The sequence below is a fragment of the Pogoniulus pusillus genome, chromosome 32 (genome assembly GCF_015220805.1).
Source record: "Pogoniulus pusillus isolate bPogPus1 chromosome 32, bPogPus1.pri, whole genome shotgun sequence".
NCBI lineage: Eukaryota > Metazoa > Chordata > Aves > Piciformes > Lybiidae > Pogoniulus > Pogoniulus pusillus.
Genome location: NC_087295.1, coordinates 15,491,783 through 15,512,344, shown reverse-complemented (window position 1 = coordinate 15,512,344; position 20,562 = coordinate 15,491,783). Strand labels below are relative to the sequence as shown.

The 20,562-nt window shown below is 48.5% G+C and overlaps 1 protein-coding gene across 3 annotated transcripts in view; it reads right to left on the bottom strand.

The window, feature by feature from the left end:
* GPD1L (glycerol-3-phosphate dehydrogenase 1 like) overlaps nt 1-19,320 on the bottom strand; it is a 40,121-nt gene extending 20,801 nt beyond the window's left edge. For 2 of the 3 annotated variants that reach the window (XM_064169704.1, XM_064169706.1), the window contains exons 1-5: nt 19,189-19,320; nt 10,732-10,909; nt 8,748-8,888; nt 4,453-4,606; nt 1,921-2,033 (exon numbers count right to left, since the gene is read on the bottom strand). In XM_064169704.1, coding sequence (XP_064025774.1) covers nt 1,921-2,033; nt 4,453-4,606; nt 8,748-8,888; nt 10,732-10,909; nt 19,189-19,241 — 639 coding nt within the window. In that variant the 5' untranslated portion in view covers nt 19,242-19,320. The remainder of the gene's footprint in view (nt 1-1,920; nt 2,034-4,452; nt 4,607-8,747; nt 8,889-10,731; nt 10,910-19,188) is intronic. The other variant, XM_064169705.1, reaches the window with a different exon arrangement.
* Between the last annotated feature and the right edge of the window lie 1,242 nt (nt 19,321-20,562).

The following is a 20,562-nucleotide window of genomic DNA, read 5'->3' as shown; positions in this document are numbered from 1 at the left end:
TTCCCTTCACAAATGGCCTGTAAGTTAACCTGAAAATATGTTTAAGCTAACCTTTGCTTCCTATTAGCATCAATTTTCTTACCATAAATATTCAGAGGAGTAGTTGTTCAAAATATTTTTTTTCCTATTGTGATGGTTTGGATTTTCCCTGCCCCAAATCACCCAGACTAGACTCAGCTGAGCTGGAAAGTTAAGGAATGAAGCTTTATATTCACAGCTCAGCACAACAGACAAGCAGAGAGTTACAACAGTTACAGCTGCAGACAGAAATAGACAAGGTAAAAGTAATAGAGAAACACAACAGCCCTGCCAGAAACCAGGAGGGGCTCCCAACCACCCTTCCACCTACTTTCCACCCCTCTACCTTATCCCAGAGTTTGTCTTACATGCAAGGTGAGCTTGGAGGATCAGGCAGGGGGGTTAGAAAGCAGAGGGAATAGTCACACAGACAGCAGGTTAGAGAGGGAAGGGGCCAGAGTCAGTTTGTGTTCTTGTTTTCATCCATCTCAGCAAGCCTGTGAGTGCAGTAGATATCATCATTGTTTCCTTTTCACAGCCTAGCATCTAATTCCTCTCAGCAAAATATCCCAGCTAGGCTCAAACCAGCACACCTATTCTGGTAATTTCTGTATGAACCTTACTCAAGTGTACATCCACAAAACACAAGACCTAAGACAGCTCACACTGTGTAAGGCTATGAAGAGGGAAGAGTTTTATCAACAGACACAAAGGATCAATGCCAACTTCCTTCCCCCTTTCTTCCTGTGGATGCATTGTTGCAGAAAGAAGGGAACTGAAAGGGATGCTAGTTTGAAGAAGTCAGTATCATAGTATCATAGTATCATCAGGGTTGGAAGAGACCTCACAGATCATCAAGTCCAACCCTTTACCACAGAGCTCAAGGCCAGACCATGGCACCAAGTGCCACGTCCAGTCCTGCCTTGAACAGCTCCAGGGACGGCGACTCCACCACCTCCCCGGGCAGCCCATTCCAGTGTCCAATGACTCTCAGGGAAGAACTTTCTCCTCACCTCCAGCCTAAATTTCCCCTGCCACAGCCTGAGGCTGTGTCCTCTTGTTCTGGCACTGGCCACCTGAGAGAAGAGAGCAACCTCCTCCTGGCCACAACCACCCCTCAGGTAGTTGTAGACAGCAATAAGGTCTCCCCTGAGCCTCCTCTTCTCCAGGCTAACCAATCCCAGCTCCCTCAGCCTCTCCTCGTAGGGCTGTGCTCAAGGCCTCTCCCCAGCCTCGTTGCCCTTCTCTGGACACGCTCAAGCATCTCAATGTCCCTCCTAAACTGGGGGGCCCAGAACTGAACACAGCACTCAAGATGTGGTCTAACCAGTGCAGAGTACAGGGGCAGAATGACCTCCCTGCTCCTGCTGGCCACACCATTCCTGATGCAGGCCAGGATGCCACTGGCTCTCTTGGCCACCTGGGCACACTGCTGGCTCATGTTCAGGTGGGTATCAATCAGCACCCCTAGATCCCTCTCTGTCTGGCTGCTCTCAGCCACTCTGATCCCAGCCTGTATCTCTGCATGGGGTAGTTGTGGCCAAAGTGCAGCACCCTGCACTTGGAGCTATTGAAGCCATCCCCTTGGACTCTGCCCATCTGTCCAGGCGGTCAAGGTCCCGCTGCAGAGCCCTTCTGCCTTCCAACTCAGTCACATCTGCCCCCAGCTTGGTACCTGCTTCATGACTGTGTAGAAAGAGCATTTGGGAGATGGGCCTAAAAGCCATCTCTCAGAACGTGCTGCTCTCCAGGTTCCCATTTCATCTGTACAGAAACATTAAGTACCAGTTTCATATATTAGATAAAGTACAAGCAACTTAATGCTGTAAATGAAAACAGCCTTTTTTTTTCTACTGGGATCATCATTCCAACTGTGTACCAACTACAGCCTCTCAATCTTACCTTCAAAGCACCACAGAGCTCAACAGTATCTGCGTCATCTACTACAGTGATCCTGAAGTTTGGGGTTTGCAGGAGTTCTTTGAAGAGAAGGCCATTTTCCAAGATTTTGCTGCCTGTTCAGGGAGAAAGGAAGGCTAAAAAAATCAATAATTTATTTGAGTGTTATTTAGCCTTTCCTGTGCAAGCCAAAATATCTAAAAGCAGAGATAATGTTCTACTTCCATCCTAAGGAGACTCCTGTTTCAAGTGACTAAGGTCATGCCCTCTATATAGCATTTAAATGCTCTGCACTTCATAAAACATTGTCTGCTCAGCAACAAATTCTAATTGCAATAATTATCTGTAATCTCTCTTTTTTATCCTTCTCTTTAAAAGTAAGCCAGCTATAAAACAAAGGTCAAATAAAAATAGACCAGCTACACTTCTACCAATTACTGTGCCTGGGTTGAGGCAATCCAAAGCACAAATCCAGGCTGGGCAGTGAGTGGCTGGAGAGCAGCTCTGAGGAGAGGGACTTGGGGGTGCTGCTGGAGGAGAAGCTCAACAGGAGCCAGCAGTGTGCACTTGCAGCCCAGAAAGCCAAGCAGAGCCTGGGCTGCAGCAGGAGAAGTGTGGCCAGCAGGGCCAGGGAGGGGATTCTCCTCCTCTACTTCACTCTGGTGAGACCCCACCTGGTCCAGTTCTGGAGCCCCCATTACATGAAGGATGTGGAGGTGCTGGAGTGTGCCCAATGAAGGGCCACAAGGATGCTCAAAGGGCTACAGCAGCTCTGCTGTGAGCACAGACTGAAAGAGTTGGGGCTGTGCAGGCTGGAGCAGAGGAGGCTCCCAGGTGACCTTCTTGTGGCCTTCCAGGATCTGAAGGGGGATACAAGAAAGCTAGGGAGGGACTTCTTAGGCTCTCAGGGAGTGCCAGGACTGGGGGGAATGGAGCAAAGCTGGAGATGGGGAGATTCAGACTGGATGTGAGGAGGAAGTTGTTAAGCATGAGAGTGGTGAGAGGCTGGAATGGGTTGCCCAGGGAGGTGGTTGAGGCCCCATGGCTGGAGGTGTTTGAGGCCAGGCTGGCTGAGGCTGTGTGCAGCCTGCTCTAGGGTAGGGTGTCCCTGGGCATGGCAGGGGGGTTGGCACTGGCTGCTCCTTGTGGTCCCTTCCAACCCTGCCTGATTCTATGATTTTAAGGCCAGGAAAATACCTACTGATAACAGCACCTTGAGGATGTTCTCGTAACTGAGCACACTGTCACTGACAAGTGCTTCTGAACACTAAGAGGTAAATCAACCTTTCAAAAATAAGTTCAATGCAAGAGCTGTTAAGGAGAGATTACAAAGCTAGAAAGCACAAAACTGTAAAAAATAACACTCCAAAAATCCCATCATCTGTGCTATGTATGACTGGCTATGTGTGTACACACATGCACATCTGTCTATCTGGACAGTACAAAATCCAAGGCTTGGCACACATCCTTGTGCTGCAGAGCAAAGGTGTGCAAACATCATCACAAAATTAAAGCCATGTCCAGCTTTTGGGGGAATTCCTTATTTTGACAAATCAACAGAAGAGTAACCTTAAAAAAATCCCAACAACCTAAACACACATAGAGGTATCATCTGTGACCAGAGAGAGGAGCTGGAGAACAGAATACATAATGATTTATCCACATAAAGCCATGCAGACACAAGAAAAACCTCAAGCACAGTGATAAAGAGAGATATTTCTTACATGGATGGTGATGAAAAGCATGCTTAGTATTTCACCTGCTATGGACTGGGCAAAATGGAACTCCTCTCTCTCCCTCTACTACCAGTACAGTGTGGCCAGCAGGACAAGGCAGGTTATTCTGCCCCTCTACTCAGCACTGGTCAGGCCACACCCTGAGTCCTGTGTCCAGTTCTGGGCTCCTCAATTCAAGAGAGATGTTGAGATACTGGAAGTTGTCCAGAGAAGGGCAGCAAGGCTGGGGAGGGGCCTGGAGCACAGCCCTGTGAGGAGAGGCTGAGGGAGCTGGGGTGTGCAGCCTGCAGCAGAGGAGGCTCAGGGCAGACCTCATTGCTGTCTGCAGCTACCTGAAGGGAGGCTGTAGCCAGGTGGGGTTGGGCTCTTCTGCCAGGCAAGCAGCAACAGAACAAGGGGACACAGTCTCAAAGCTGTGCCAGGGAAGGTCTAGGCTGGATGCTGGGAGGAAGTTGTTGGCAGAGAGAGTGATTGGCATTGGAATGGGCTGCCCAGGGAGGTGGTGGAGTGGCCGTGGCTGGAGGTGTTGAAGCCAAGCCTGGCTGGGGCACTCAGTGCTATGGTCTGGTTGATTGGCCAGGGCTGGGTGCTAGGTTGGACTGGGTGAGCTTGGAGCTCTCTTCCAGCCTGGTTAATTCTATGATCCTACTTTCAGAAGTGTAAATGTTCTAGGAAGCTCACATGAAAATCTGCAATCCCCAACACCTGCTGGTAACAGGCAGACAACATTGAAACCAGTATAATCTGAGCCTTCTGCTGCGCCACTGCCAGGACAGGAGCATGTTTTAAACGTTCTTACCACTTGGAACAGTACCTATTGTGGTTTCACAGAACTTCTCTGCTGCCACCTCATTGGCAATGTTAGCTCCCATCAGCACACTGATGTCTATTCCCATCTTCTCTCGGATAATGTCAGAGATCAGTTTGAGTCCCTCCGGGCCTTCGTCTATTCCCTGCAGCCAACATTAAATGGAATCACTGAAGTCATTCATGACACAGTAGAGAAGAAAGTACACCACAAACAGTCTTATCCATGGTTGAGAATCCAAAAAAGTCTACTTAGATAGAGACTAAAGGTGACAGACTTGTACCAGAGACATTTCTGCTATTGCTGTGGCCTCTTCAAGCTGTCTTTTCACAGGAGGCAGTACCTTCAGAATTAAGACTAACTCTAGCTGATGCTAACAGTTTTTATTCCATGCTCTGTCAAATTCTACAGGTTTTCAGCTTTGTTAGTTACAAATCTCAGCTCCTTGCTATCAGTATCCTTACTAGGGCCAGCAAATCATCACCAATCCATCAGCCATGAACCAAGCCTGCACTTGGACTTAGAACTGCACTAAAACTCACAAAATGCCATCCCAGTAACTTGCTTTGTGAAGAGGTACCTGAACTATTGAGACAAATTGGCTTGTATAGTACCAACAGCTTGCTAGTAGAAATCCAGCTTCATAGTTCTGAATAGTACAAACAGAGCAGCTGAACAGAGGTATGTAGAAAGTTGAACAACTCAGAATACTATTTTGACTTGGCATTTATTACACACTTCTTTATACAAGTGTGAAAGCAGGGTCTGAAATAGGACCTTAGAAAAGGTCAGCCCAGTGATTACTGCTGCCTGAGCCAAGAACCAAGGAGAACACTTGCTTCTCACAAAGCCAGCCTGGTAATTGCAGGCTCTTTCTGAGTTTTTAGAAGAGACACACAGCAGATAAGCTACTGCAATGTTTTTTATTACTGCAGAGCACCAATTTTTGGACAGTATCATTTGGTACTTCTGTGGATTGTTAATTTCCAACTATGGACTGAAGACAAAAAGGCAGTGTGGTCCTGTGGTATTTCCAGACACACATACACACAGACATGCATATTTATATGTTGTCAGTAGTGGCACTTCAGGCAGGTAATTTGCATTTCCATGGCTCAGAGGTGTTGTTCCTTAAATAACATGGTGCAATCAGGAGACATGCAGAAAGGCCTATCTAAAACCAACCAACTAAAGCAGTGCTTGGATATCTGCATTATTTTTCAACCTGTAACACTCAGTGCACAGCATTCTCATCTTTAGTGAGCCATACATGAAGTCTCTGCAGCATGCACATGTTGTATTTTCAACTCAGTGTCACAAATGTCCCCACAAAGTAACTGTAAAGGCTCCTCCTAAGCAGCCAATTCATTTAAAAGAAGCACACATTGGGAACAACTGCAAAAATATGAATTTGTACATGACAAAAATATGAATTTGTACATTCATCCAAGTGAAAGGAGGGCAGAGAGGCTTAGGTTCAGGTCCACCATGAAACAGATGCAGCTTCTGACAGTCAAGGAGGGGTGCATCCATTTCTTGTAGAGTTAAATCAAATACTGAGTGATGTATGAGAGGAGGGAAAGCAAACACCCCTCCCACCCTGTATTTCAGGGCACTAAAAATATGACTTTGATGAAAACAGCATGCATAAAGAAGCTGCAAAAGTAGAGGAGTGAGTGCATTCCTGCCTCTACTGCTGCCTTTCATTGTGGTGTTAACTCTCTGCCCTTTCTTAAATGATACTTTTAATGCTGCACAGTTATGCCTTCTCTTAAAAGCTTATACATATTTAATGTAAAAAACATAAGGGCCCTCACACCATCTCCTCTGAAAGATTGCCTTCTGATGCAGGGTCCCAGTGTGACAGTGATCAGCTCTTCTGTCCATGGTAGGTGCCACTACTTTATACTCTATTTGAACTACAGCAAGCACAGGCTTTTTGTTTTGGTGGGGTTGTTTTGGTTTGTTTGGGGGTTGGATTTTCTACATTTTTTTCAAGACCCATACCCACCCTTCTTTTTTTATTCAAACATAATAATTAATCAATATTTCATTATAGCACCAGGAGCAGTGTGGCCTGTAGGACAAGGGAGGTTATTCTGCCCCTGTACTCAACACTGCTCAGGCCACACCTTGAGTGCTGTGTCCAGTTCTGGGCCCCTCAATTCAAGAGAGATGTTGAGGTGCTGGAAGGTGTCCAGAGAAGGGCAGCAAGGCTGGGGAGGGGCCTGGAACACAAATCCTATGAGGAGAGGCTGAGGGAGCTGGGGGTGTGCAGCCTGCAGAAGAGGAGGCTCAGGGCAGAGCTCATTGCTGTCTGCAGCTGCCTGAAGGGAGGCTGTAGCCAGGTGGGGTTGGGCTCTTCTCCCAGGCAACCAGCAACAGAACAAGGGGACACAGTCTCAAGGCTGGATGTTAGGAGGAAGTTCCTGCCAGAGAGAGTGATTGGCATTGGAATGGGCTGCCCAGGGAGGTGGTGGAGGCACTGTCTCTGGAGGTCTTCAAGAAAAGCCTGGCTGAGGCACTTAGTGCCATGGTCTGGTTGACTGGATAGGGCTGGGTGCTATGTTGGACTGGATCAGCTTGGAGGTCTCTTCCAACCTGGCTGATTCTATGATTCTAATCGATACTCCGAGCAGTAATCCCACAGGAACAAAGGCTCAGACTGACTTTAGATATGCTGACACATATACTTATTTACCCCACTGAATTCATTAGTGTTACTTCTGCCACTAAAGACAGGAGAACACAAACCACATTCAGCAAATTAAAGCTGGATAAAAATTACTCTGAGCTTACAGAATAAAGAAGCACAGCTTCAGAGAGACAAACTTAAGTGCACCTAGGACAGTTGTGTGGTGTGATGGTTTGGGAGTTCCCTGGCCCCCCACTCTTATGAAATCACCCAGACTAGACTCAGCCAGCTGGGAGTTAAGGAATGAAGCTTTATATTCACAGCTCAGCACAAGATACAAGCAGAGAGTTACAACATATCACAAATGTATATAGCTATATATAGAAATTTACAAGTTAAAAGTAATACAGAAACACAGCAGCCCTCCCAGAACTCAGGCCCCAGGAGGGGCTCCCAGCCACCCTTCCACCTTCTTTCCACCCCTCTACCTTGTCCCAGAGTTTGCCTTATGTGCAAGGAGAGGTTGGAGGATTGGCAAGGGGGGTTAGAAGCAGAAGGATTAGTTACACAGAAGCAGCCCAGGGCACCAACTGCAACAGAGACACACACACACTCTGACTCTTCTGTCTTATTTGTGTTTTGTGTTCTTGCATGTAGGCTTGCTGAGATGGATAAGAGTGCAGCAGACATCAGCACTGTTTCCTTTTCACAGCCTATAATTTAATCCTTCTCACTAAAATATTCCAGTTAGCCTCTAACCAGCACATGTGGTTTTTGCTGCTTCTGCATTCAACCTTTTAACATTCTGTACAAAATGCAGCAAGTGCACTCAGGGAGCACTACTTTTTCATACATCTCAGCAACACATCAGGTCTGCACTGGCAACACAACACAGGTTTGCTTGGCTTAGCCAAACTGAAGGGACAAGCTTACAGTACCCAGCAACAGGGTTAAGTGTATCACTGCCTAGAAATGACAGTAAACAAGGGAATGTGTGCTGAAAAAATAGCCTACTCTCAAATAAGTTAAAGGCAACACAAACGAGAACCTTCCAGACCTTGTGGGAATAGCTTTGGAGCTAAATACAGAGGGAGTTAAAAAAAGCAGGCAGCTCATGCACATTTTAAAGTCCTGCCACCAGAACTATAAACATTCCAGTGGAACAATTCCTGCACCTCTGCCCCCTCCTGTTTCCTATGCTGGAACTGTCTATTTGGGCCATGCTGAACACTCTCTTGTGCCAACCTATTTCACAGGAACAGGAGCACTATCCTCTCAGTCATGTGAAACTCTCTCAGCAGAACTATCAACTCAGCACGTGGGATGTGTGTTAACAATCAAATCTTTATGCTTGTCCTCTGTGCTTCATCTGATGATGTTTGGGAACAACAAATAAAAGATTGGAAGGCTTGCTGGTGCAAAACATATTTGCTCCCCTCTTGCTCTTAAAAAGTCTTCTGCACAGCCTCGTTTTCCTTTTCCTGCCTCAAATAAAGCACAGCACAACCACCCCTTACTGACCAAGAGAAATTCCAATCTTACACCTAGAGAGGTTTAACAGAACAACAAAATGAATAACACAGAGACTTTTGGTACCAAAACACTATGCCATGACCCAACCTCAGTTCTTAACACACACTATTTACCATACCTTTATGAGAGTTATACCAAGAGCTTTCTTAGGCACTCGCCCTGTGATTTCATCGCAGACTTTATGAATGAACTGATGAGGAATGACAAAAACCAGCAAGTCTGCATCTTGTACAGCTTCATTAAGGTTTGGGATAGCAACCTGTGCAGTTAGAGGAGAGAAAGGCCACATAACTCCTTAAAATGAACACTACCCACAAGTAAAGGCAGGTTTTGAAATCTATACCAAATGCTACAAACCATTGTGCCTCACCATCTGAAATAAACACTAACATGAACTTTTCAGAACAGCAAAACAACCTAAGCTTTCAAACAAGTTATTTTATGTTTTGAAACAGGCATCTTCAGAGCCACCAGCAGAGTTAGTGCCCCCAAAATTCAAAATGCTCCATAACATTCAAATCCCTGGAGGTGTTCAAGGCCAGGCTGGATGAGGCCTTGAGTGACCTCTCTTAGTGGGAGGTGTCACTGCCTATGGCAGGGGCTTGGAATTGGACAAGCTTTGAGGTCCCTTCCAACCTAACCCATTCTACGATTCTAAGTAGCCTAAAGAAAGAAATGTAGAAAGAGAATCTGACTTCTCTGACAAAAAAAACTCTGTAACTTATTACATGCAGAAAAGTAGTTTCTTTACTTCATGACTTACTCAGATTTCTTTGCCAGACCTCTTACACTTACCAGTTCACATTCTCTTTCACTGTACTCATAGATTCTGTTTACTCTTTAAGAAAGTGACACTTAACCACCATCCTAAAACAAGACTCAGGTTTTAAATGCAGCAAGAAGCTTGACTTATTTATTGATAGAGAGAAAATCTGAGTGAGCAGGGAGTGGGCAGCAGGAGCACCACTGCTGAGAGCAGTTTCACCACTAAAAGAGTTGGGGCTATTCAATCTGGAGCAGAGGAGGCTCCCAGGTGACCTTCTTGTGGTCTTCCAGGATCTGAAGGGGGCCTACAAAACAGCTGGGGAGGGACTTTTTAGGCTCTCAGGGAGTGACAGGACTGGGGGGAATGGAGCAAAGCTGGAGGTGGGGAGATTCAGCCTGGACATGAGGAGGAAGTTGTTGAGCAGGAGAGTGGTGAGAGCCTGGAATGGGTTGCCCAGGGAGGTGTTTAAGGCCCCATCCCTGGAGGTATTGAAGGCCAGGCTGTCTGAGGCTGTGTGCAGCCTGATCTAGGGTAGGGAGTCTGTGACCATGGCAGGGAGGCTGGAACTGGATGATCCTTGTGGTCCCTTTCCAACCCTGCCTGATTCTATGATTCACTTGCTGAAGGCCAGGGAAATGTGCTTTCAGCATTACTGTTAAAGAGAAAACTGCAAAGCACATCAAATCATGTTTTTCCTGCCCGAAAACTCTACTGAACTGTCAGCTGCTGCAGCCTTTTCCCATAATGTTCTGTGAGCAAGAGCCATCACCTGCCCACCCATTAGCATGTTACACCAGCACAGAACAGATGTGGAGTCTCACTGCTCTGCCCTAGCAGCGCTACAACTACCATGCTGATCTGACTGCACTGAGTTGAAACACAACTGAGAAACAGATAAACTGCAAATAGCTTGCAGCTGGCTTGAGAAACACTCTAGTTCTTATCCTTCAATACTTCCTAAGAGCTTCAGAATTCTCACCAATCAGCTCCCTTCCAAAGTTGGGGTGTTTGGTTTCTTTTAATAGGTGTGGTCAGAGCTATTACTCCTGCCCTCATTTTCACATTTGCTTCCCTCTGTGGAAGCTGAAGTCACACAAAGACAAAAATTGAGATGAGGGAAAAAAAAACCCCAAGAGAGTCCAATGTGTTGGTTTGACCTCCCTGCACAGATCCACGAGTTCACCTGTTCCAATTTCAGATCTTACCTGTAAAATAGCATAGGTCTGGAACATCATAAACCCTAGTAGTGGTGGTAACAAGAGAAGTTTCTACCTCCATTCATGGCATGAGCAACATTCCCCCCACCCATAACCGGCATTCAGCTTCTGAGCCTTACCACGTTATCTGGAAGCTTGTATCCAGGGAGATACTTCACATTCTCATGTTCCTTGTTTATGATGTCTGTCAGCTTTCTCCCGTTGATGTTCTCCTCAAAGACCCACATCTTCACTGTAGAGGCAAATTTCTGCAGTTTTTTTACATTAGTGCCTATTATTTTGGCAACTGCAGAACCCCTGGGGGAAAGAACAGCAAACAGCCTAAGAACAATTAGGATTTTACTCTAGGAGAAAGAGACTGTCTCCAAGTGTGATGTTTGAGCCTAACTGAAATGTTTTACTGAGGGAAATGAAATCCTTAGCTGCGAGAAGGAAGAACCAGTAGGTGCCCTGGATCACCCATTCTTCAGCTGAGAAACACAACCAGTCACAACACTCACAAGCCACTCACTGCTCAGCTCTCACTTCTGGCTGCGCCTTCCTCCTGGTGGTCTGCTCTCTGTGCCTTACTCTGCCAACTCTCCAACCCACCCAACCCTTTTTCCTCTAACCTCCTCATCGTCTCTTTTTGACATCTCACCTCAGATCTCCAGGTTTATCACCTGAGATATACGTGGGTTGATCTGGTTATTTCTGAAGGGAGGGAAAGAGGGAGGGGGAAGGGGGGATTGGGTTGGGAGCCTTCCTGGGGACTCTGATTTCTGGGAGGGGTACTGTGGTTCTGTACTACCTTTATCTTGTATATAACTGTATATATCTGCTTGTATATTCTGCTAAGCTGTAAATATAGCTTCATTCTTTAACTTCCAGGCAGCTGAGTCTAGTCTGGGTGACTTACTTAAGTGCAGGGGCTGAGTAACTCCCAAACCATCACACTAAGATATGCAAACTCACAGGTTATCAACTGGTTACGATGCAGCCTTTGTCACCTAGTAAGACAAGTGGAAAAATACAGCAGTCATTCACATCTGCTGCTTTCTCTCAAATATATCTAAAGTAGGCTGGGCTGAAGCATTTACTGGAAATGAGTTTACTTATTTTGCCTGCTTACTGGCAAACAGAGGGTTTGGGTTACTGTACTTCCACAGATCAAAAGGATTATATAGAATGGTTTAGGTTGGAAGGGACCTCAAGGATTATCGAGTTCCAGCTCCCTGCCATAGGCAGGGACACCTCCCACTAGAACAGGTCACTTAGGGCCTCTCATCCAACCTGGCCTTGAACAAATCCAGGCAGGGAGCAGCCACAACCTCCCTGGGCAACCTGTGCCAGTGTCTCACCACCCTCACTGCAAACAACTCCTTCCTAACATCTACTTTGAATCTCCCCTCTGCCAGTTCAAACCTATTCCTCCTTGTCCTGTCATTACAAGACCTTGTCAGTAGTCCCTCCCCAGCCTTCCTGGAGCCCCCTTCAGATCCTGCAAGGCCACTCCAAGGTCTCCTCAAAGCCTTCTCTTCTCCAGGCTGCAGAGCCTCAACTCTCTCAGCCTGTCCTCAGAGCAGAGCTGCTGCAGCCCTCTCAGCATCTTGGTGGCCTCCTCTGCACTGGCTCCAACAGTTCCATGTCCTGCTTGTGCTGGGGGCTCCAGAATTGCACTCAGGACTCCAGGTAGGGTCTGAGGAGAGCAGAGCCAAGGGGCAGAATCCCCTCCCTTGCCTGTACCCACACTGCTCTTGCTGCAGCCCAGCACAGGGTATCACACACAAGATCTTCAAAGCAGTGGTAAAAGTGACATGCTCAATTTCAAAACAAGGATCACTTTCACCTTAGAAACAGGAAGCTTTCTTTGACTGAGCCATCAACTGCTGTACAATACAGGTGTGCATTTAAAGCCAAGAAGCATTTATATCTAGCAAAAACTATAAGATTTATGGTTATGCTGCCAACCTGACAGAATCTAATTGTTGCAATGGCATCCTCTGAATTTGCAGGCTGACAATTCCATTGCTGTCAGCCTCATTTTCTCCCCAAGAGCATACAGTGAGAACTGGGCAACAGTGCCTGCTTTTACTACTCAAATCAACAATGAAGTCAGTCAGAACTACTGAAGCTGCACAAAAGAAGAAAGAAGTTTCCATTCCTGAAGGCTGTATGAGCTAAAAAGATACAAACTTTTAATATCTGTTAACCTAACTTCCTTTTCTGAGATAAGAAGGCGGGTTGATAATTACTGATAAAAGTCACCAAGCAGACAAAACAAGAATTTGGAAAGATGCTATAAAAATACAGAGTCAATCTCAGGCTTTTGTCTGTATGTGGAAACTGCACATTTTAATAGGGTGCAAGAATCATAGAATCAAGCAGGTTGGAAGAGAGCTCCAAGCTCAGCCAGCCCAACCTAGCACCCAGCCCTGGCCAATCAACCAGACCATGGCACTAAGTGCCCCAGCCAGGCTTGGCTTCAACACCTCCAGGCACAGCCACTCCACCACCTCCCTGGGCAGCCCATTCCAATGCCAATCACTCTCTCTGTGAAGAACCTCCTCCTAACATCCAGCCTAGACCTGCCCTGGCACAACTTGAGACTGTGTCCCCTTGTTCTGTTGCTGCTTGCCTGACAGAAGAGACCAACCCCACCTGGCTACAGCCTCCCTGCAGGTAGTTGTAGACAGCAACACCTCAGCTTTTTGAATACTCACTCACTCCTCTATACTGCTTGTGCACATTGCTAGTAATAAATGCAGTCAAAGCTGACACTAAATCAAGTAAATTCACTCTGCTCTAAGAGCTTTTAATATGGCACAACTCAGTGTTCTGCATCACCAATGTGTGCTATCACAGGCCCAAGGTCAATTTGTAAGTAGTGGAAGAAGAAATGACAGTATCCTAAGTAGATTTTTCCAGTTAAACCATAAAATTGTGTATCTTAAAAGACTGGAACTTATTTCACTGATAGAACTTCAAACACTGCAAATTCCTCTGGGTTCAGGAGGTGATACAGGAGCCACAATTGTCAGCCATCTCTCACCAAGCTCAGATTCTAGATCTGCAGGCACAGAGCAGTTTTCACTGCAATGGCAGACCACTCACCAGCTCAACACCCACATTTCAGAACCACACAACCAGTATGAATCACATTCAACACGGCACAGGTATGTGCTCCTCAGAAAGTGCTTTTAGTTCTCTGAGCACAGTGGCAGGTATCAGCATAGGTTGGGGACTGACCTGTTGGAAGGCAGTGCAGGGGAAAAGGATGTGGGGGTCCTAGTGGATGGGAGGGTGACCATGACCCAGCAATGTGCTCTGGTGGCCAGGAGGGACAGTGCCATTCTGGGGTGGATCAGAAGGGCTGTGGTTAGTGGGTTGAGGGAGGTTCTCCTGCCCCTCCACCCTGCCCTGGTAAGGCTGCATCTGGAGTACTGTGTCCAGTTCGGGGCCCCCCCAGTTCAAGAGGGACACAGAACTGCTTGAGAGAGTCCAGCACAGAGCCACAAAGATGTTGAAGGGAATGGAACAGCTCTGCTAGGAGGAGAGCCTGAGGGAGCTGGGGCTGTGCTGCTGGGAGAAGAGGAGACTGAGAGGTGACCTCAGCAGTGGTTATCAATATGTGCAGGGTGAGTGCCAGGAGGCTGGAGCCAGGCTCTGCTGGGTGATGCCCAGTGCCAGGCCAAGGGGCACTGGGTGGAAGCTGAGGCAGAGGAAGTCTCATTGAAACATGAGGAGGAATTTTTCCCTTGTAAGGGTGACAGAGCCCTGGCACAGGCTGCCCAGGGGGGTTGTGGAGTCTCCCTCCCTGGAGATTTTCAAGACCTGTCTGGATGCATTCCTGTGTGATCTGGTCTAGGAGATGCTGCTCTGGCTCGGGGCTGGGCTGGTAAGCTTTGGAGGTCCCTTCCAGCCCCTGAGATTCTGTGATACTACTGTAGATTTATATACAAAGTCTGGATTCTGGCAAGTTACTGTCTTCGGTTTTGAACTCCACAACACATTCTTGCTTAGTGAACAGAAGATAGGGACAAAAATAACTGATTCAGCAACTTTCTGACTGGGACTTTCAAGGAGTTTGCCAGCACATCTGGCAGTGTGCACTACTTGAGTGAGACACTAACTCTGTTACTATTTCCCACTTATCTTGCTTGTCTTTTTTCTCAGCCTTTGAATGTAGCATTTAAAAAGAGAAGCTCTGCCTAGTCTGAGTTCCTGACTTCAGGAAGATCCTGCTGGCCAGCTTTTCTGGCTCCTCATTTCCTGTTATGTTGCAATAGCTGTTGTGCCAAGGTCAAATAACTGAGTCTAAGACTGCTCTGTGGAAATACCAGCTCCCCACACCTGCTAATCAAACAAGCAAGCCTCTCTTCTTTTCTCTGCCCTAACACTCCCCAGTGTGCACTCTGAAACAGTCTGCTGGAATATCTGGCTCTCCTTGCATACTTCTGACACACTGCGAGGCAAAGAGAAGGCAAACCTCGCCCATTCACTCCTAGCAATAACAGTGCTAGTGTGAGCTAATTTGGAAGACTTGGTGTCAACTGCAGAAGGAGAAAACAGTCGAAGATTACCTCATACACCTTAACCCTGACATGCTCTGAGAGACTGTTAAACCTGTTCACGTTGGACAAGACAGATCCATGCCACACAGCAGTTCCTTTCCTCACAAACAATATCAAGGTAAGCCCAAATGCAATCACATCCACTTAACACTTCTGAAAACTCTCTCTGATGGGCACTCAGCAGGATACCTGCTTTGTCTCCTGCCCTTCACTGCAAGAGTGCATCAAAAGTGGTCTGCTGGAGCACAGCCCTGTGAGGAGAGGCTTAGGGAGCTGGGGGTGTGCAGCCTGCAGCAGAGGAGGCTCAGGGCAGAGCTCACTGCTGCCTACAGCTACCTGCAGGGAGGCTGTAGCCAGGTGGGGTTGGGCTCTTCTGCCAGGCAAGCAGCAAGAGAACAAGGGGGGACAGTCTCAAGCTGTGCCAGGGCAGGTCTAGACTGGATGTCAGGAGGAAGTTGTTGGCAGAGAGAGTGATTGGCATTGGAATGGGCTGCCCAGGGAGGTGGTGGAGTCACCATCCCTGGAGGTGTTGAAGCCAAGCCTGGCTGGGGCACTTAGTGCCATGGTCTGGTTGATTGGCTAGGGCTGGGTGCTAGGTTGGGCTGGGTGAGCTTGGAGATCTCTTCCAACCTGGTTGAGTCTATGATTCATCACTCTAATATCACAAGGCTAAGAAACTCCTGAATTTGCCCTCATATTAGCACCAGTGGAGGTCACAAGATGCAAGTACAAATAACACCACTGACTATCTCTACAACTTGCCCCTGTAAAAATCACCTCAAGCTGTAGTTTTTACCTCCTATTTTCCTACTGCAAGTTCCTAACTGTACAAACCCATCTGTCCTAGAAGCTTCCATCTCTTTCAAAACACTACAGTTTCTGTTCAAGTTCAGCAATCAGATTAATTAACAACCATTTTAGGGAAACCAACAGGGATAAATTCTGTCCCTGCACACCCTGTCAACCTGCCCTGGAAGCACTCTCAGAAAAGCAAGCTTTAGTACATGTTCAGGGCAGCATTTGCAGTGTTCTAACTGATCCTGGGCACCGTCCTTGAATCCTGAGGTTCCAAGGCACATTCCCAAGCTGCACATTCCAGAAAGCTTACTTTATGTCCTAAGATCCTGATACAATCACTTATCTATCAGCTAAGTAACCCTAAATAGGCAAGGCCAGCAAAAAGCACAGCTCCTGCTTTTTGGTGCCTTGTGAGCCATATGACCCATCCCATGATCTTCCCTTAGGTGTCAAGTGACCCTTGCCAAGCCAGCTTCATTGTTAAGGTCACCTTCCCCTTAGTAAACAGACCAAAGAACTAACTAAAAGTAGTTTAGCAGTTAAAGTGACCGGTTCAACCCTTCTAAACAGTGACTGTTGATACCAAGTTCCTTTAATGATTTTTTCATCCCAGATATGAGTTGAATTGCTGTGAGAAAGCAAAGATATCCATCCACTCACTGCCACTTGTGAGGCAGAATCACCTCACACAGAAGCCCAAACCCCCCATAGACTCTGAACTGCTAATGATGCCACTCAGTTCATCTATTTCCAAGCTCACAGTTTAGGAACATCAGTCACACACTCCACTAGCCTAGGCTAAAAAACATATAACCCCAAAATATCAACAACAAGATGGACATGTTTCAGTTTCTTTCTATGACCTGCTTTTGAGCATTAAGTGCTTTAGGGTTACAGACCCCAGTTCAAAAAGTCACTTACATACACAGGTACACAATTCAGATTAAGCCCTGCTGAATTCAATGGTTACATACATCACTGAACAACAGTGCTCTTTGCAGTCTGTCATTCCTTGGCCTCTGGGGAAGAGATTACCTACCTCTCCAAGAATGATGGTTTTCAGAAGCACTAGGGGGCAGAGGGGAAGGACATGGGACAGCTACTGCAATTTAAACTTTGGTATTACTTTGGTTTCTGCTTTACTGCTAGGAAAAGAAACAAACAGCACATTGCTATCAAACAAGAAATAGACTATCAGTTATTTGAATGCATTCATCCCCAAAAGAGGATACATAATGCTGGTAGTAGCATGTCTTTCTCTCAGCATCACAGATACAGACACACTGCCACCCAAATACTCACCCTCTTCTTCTCTTTTTATTAGACTTATTTGACAACTGACTTCTCTTTTTATTAGACTGATCCAATGAGGTGAAAAAAAAAACCCCATGGTTATTTATTGGCAGAGTGTGTCCAGCAGACAGAGGAAGGTTCTCCTGCCCCTCTACTCTACCCTAGTGAGGCCCCACCTAGAATACTGCATCCAGTTCTGGGCTCCCCGGTTCAGGAGCAATAAGGATCGACTTGAGAGAGTCCAACAAAGGGCCACAAGGATGATTAAGGGACTGGAGCACTGCCTGATGAGGAAAGGCTGAGACACCTGGGTCTGTTTCATGTGGAGAGAAGACTGAGAGGGGACATGAGGTCTGGGTGTCAAGAAGGAAGGGACAGCCTTCACTCACTTGTGTCCTGTGACAGGACAAGGGGCAACGGATGCAAACTACAGCACAGGAGGTTCCACCTCAACCCAAGGGGGAACCTCTTTAAGGGTCCCAAAGCACTGGCACAGGCTGCCCAGAGAGGTTGTGGAGCCTCCTTCTCTGGAGACTTTCAAGACCTGTCTGGATACATTCCTGTGTGACCTGCATTAGTTTATATGGTCCTGCTCTGGCATGAGCACTGGACCCAAAGAGCTCCAGAGCTCCCTTCCAACCCCTCACATCCTGCGATAACATCTACAAATCCTCTTGCTTCTGCAAGTGTGTTTCACAGTGAGCCAGACATAAAAACTTCCTGTAAAGCATTCTGACAGATTTCAAGTATGGAAGAATGACAACGACACTACTAGAAGAATGATGTCTAACTATGGAATCTTCTGACACACATTGCACTGCACAGCATCTCCCTGACCATTTACACGCTAGTGCCAGGGAAAGGAAGAGCTACTGCACTGCAACTGCCATCACAAACCAAAACATACCTTGGCAGCTCCTGGTATTCTTAATTAAAAGCAAACCAGCACCAATAACCAATTGCTCAGAGGGAGCTGGGGGCGAGCAACAAGTCTAAGACCGCCCTGACAAAAGCCTGTTTTGTTTAATAATCTGCAGCACTTTGCTCTACACCAGACTCATGTGAAGGTGCATTCAGCCTGAAAAAAGCCTAACGTTATCACAAATAATGTGTGCACAGCGTCAGCAATCACACCCGCTGGGAACACACCTGCAGGACACGCCGAGCTTACCGTAAACAGGAACCCTGCTCACTGTTCAGCAGGAATGGCAGCGAAACTGAAGCAGCAAGGGCATGGATTGATAAAGTGACCCTTCACTCGGCGAACTGATTGCTAATCTATTGTTTTCTGCGGACATAACCGTAAGTTTAAGCAATAAAGCCTTCAGCTATTTCAAACGACCCAGTGTCTTGCTGCGCTGCTTGGAGCTACCCGGGCAAACGGTACGGCAGGAACCCCCGAGCGGCAGCGCTGGGGAGCAGTGCACCTGCCCCGGGAGCCCCGCAGGCAGTGCCCGGTGCCCAGTGAGCGGCTGTGCGCAGCGGAACGCTCAGCGCCCCACGCCCACGTCACGGGCGCCAGGCGAACCACACACGGCATGCCGCGGTAAAAATAGCCCCGCGACGGACGGGGCCCCCGAGCACGCCGCGGCTGGGGGCTCCTCCTGCCTCCTCCACTCGGGGACAGCGCTTCCAGCCCCGGGGGAGACGACGGGCTAAGGAACCTCACTCCTACGGCACAAGGGCACCCAGACGCCCGCCGCAATCGCACCAGCAGCGCCGGGGCCGTTGCCTCCAGGACGCGGCTGCCCTCGCCACCGCCACCAGCGAGGGGAGCGCCGCCACAGCGCCAAACTCTCCGGCTGCGGGCCGGGGGCGCCACGGCGCTGCGCGGGAAGCCATAGCAAGGCCCGGGCAGGCACGACCGGAGGCAAGGAAGCCCGGGGCCGCCGCTGGGCTGTCAGCCCTCTCAGGGGCTGCCGCCGCACTCACCAGTTTCCCGAGCCCACGATGCAGACCTTGAGGGGCGCCGCGGAGAGCGCCATAGCAGCGCCGGCAGCGCCACGCTCCCGGCCGCAGCGAGGAGCTCTGCGCGACAGCTGCCGCCCGCTCCCGCGCCCCCGCCTCCCGCCGCGGCGGCGGCTGCCGGGAAGCGTAGTTCTGCCGCGCCGCCCGCGCCCCCTGCCGTGCCGGCGCTGCGGGGGGCGGCGGCTGCCGCCGGGGCGGGCGGGCCTGGCGGGGCAGGCCTGCGGCTGCCGCCGGCGTTGTGCCCGTGCTTGTTGTCACTGTTCTCCACGCAGCTGAAGCCATGCATTGAAGTCACGTATGTCACAGCGAATTCTTCTGCTCTCCTTCCGTGCCCGACAGCATCGAGCAGCTTCGGAGAGAGCCTCCAGCTGTGGGAGAATCCCATCTGTAAGTAGTAACCCGGGGACATTCAACGAGAGCAATGAGAGTCTTCTCAGATACTCGTTTCCCCTCAGCTTTTAGCCAAAAGCGTCTTGTTTGCCGTCCTTGTGCTTTTCTAGCAGGGAAAACACAATGCAGGTGTGGTGTTAGGTCCCTAAGGTGGTTTTATGTCACCGGTGATAAGCTTTTCATTTTCAAAGGTGTATTTCTGCTGACACCTTTCACTGTATTTGTAACAGCCTGGGAGCTCTCCATGCAGTCACAGCTCACAGGATGTCAGGGGTTGGAAGGGACCCAAAAAGGTCATCCAGTCCAGAGCCCAACCCCTGCCAGAGCAGGGTCACACAGGAACACATCCAGACAGGCCTGGAAAGGCTCCAGAGGAGTCTCCACAGCCTCTCTGGGCAGCCTGTGCCAGTGCTCTGGGACCCTTCCAGGCAAGATGTTGCCCCTTGTGCTGAGCTGGAACCTCCTGTGCTGCAGCTTCCATCCACTGCTGCTTGTCCTACCCCAGGGAGCAGTGAGCAGAGCCTGCCCCCCTCCTGACCCCCAGCCCTCAGATGTTTATAAACATTGATTCAATCCCCTCTCAGTCTTCTCCAGACTAAGCAGCCCCAGGTCCCTCAGCCTTTCCTCATTAGGCAAAGCTTCAGTCCCCTCATCATCCTCATAGCTCTCTGCTGGACTCTCTCCAGCAGATCCCTGTCCCTCTTCAACTGGGGAGCCCACAATTGAATGCAGAAGTCAAGATGAGGTCTCACCAGGGCAGAGTAGAGGGGCAGGAGAACCTCCCTTGATCTGCTGGACACACTCTGCTTAATGCACCCCAGGATCCCATTGGCCTTCTTGGCCACAAGGGCACATTGCTGTGCCATGGATGCTCTCCCCCAGCACTCCCAGGTCCCTCTCCACAGGGCTGCTCTCCAGCAGTCACCTCCCAGCCTGTCCTGCTACAGT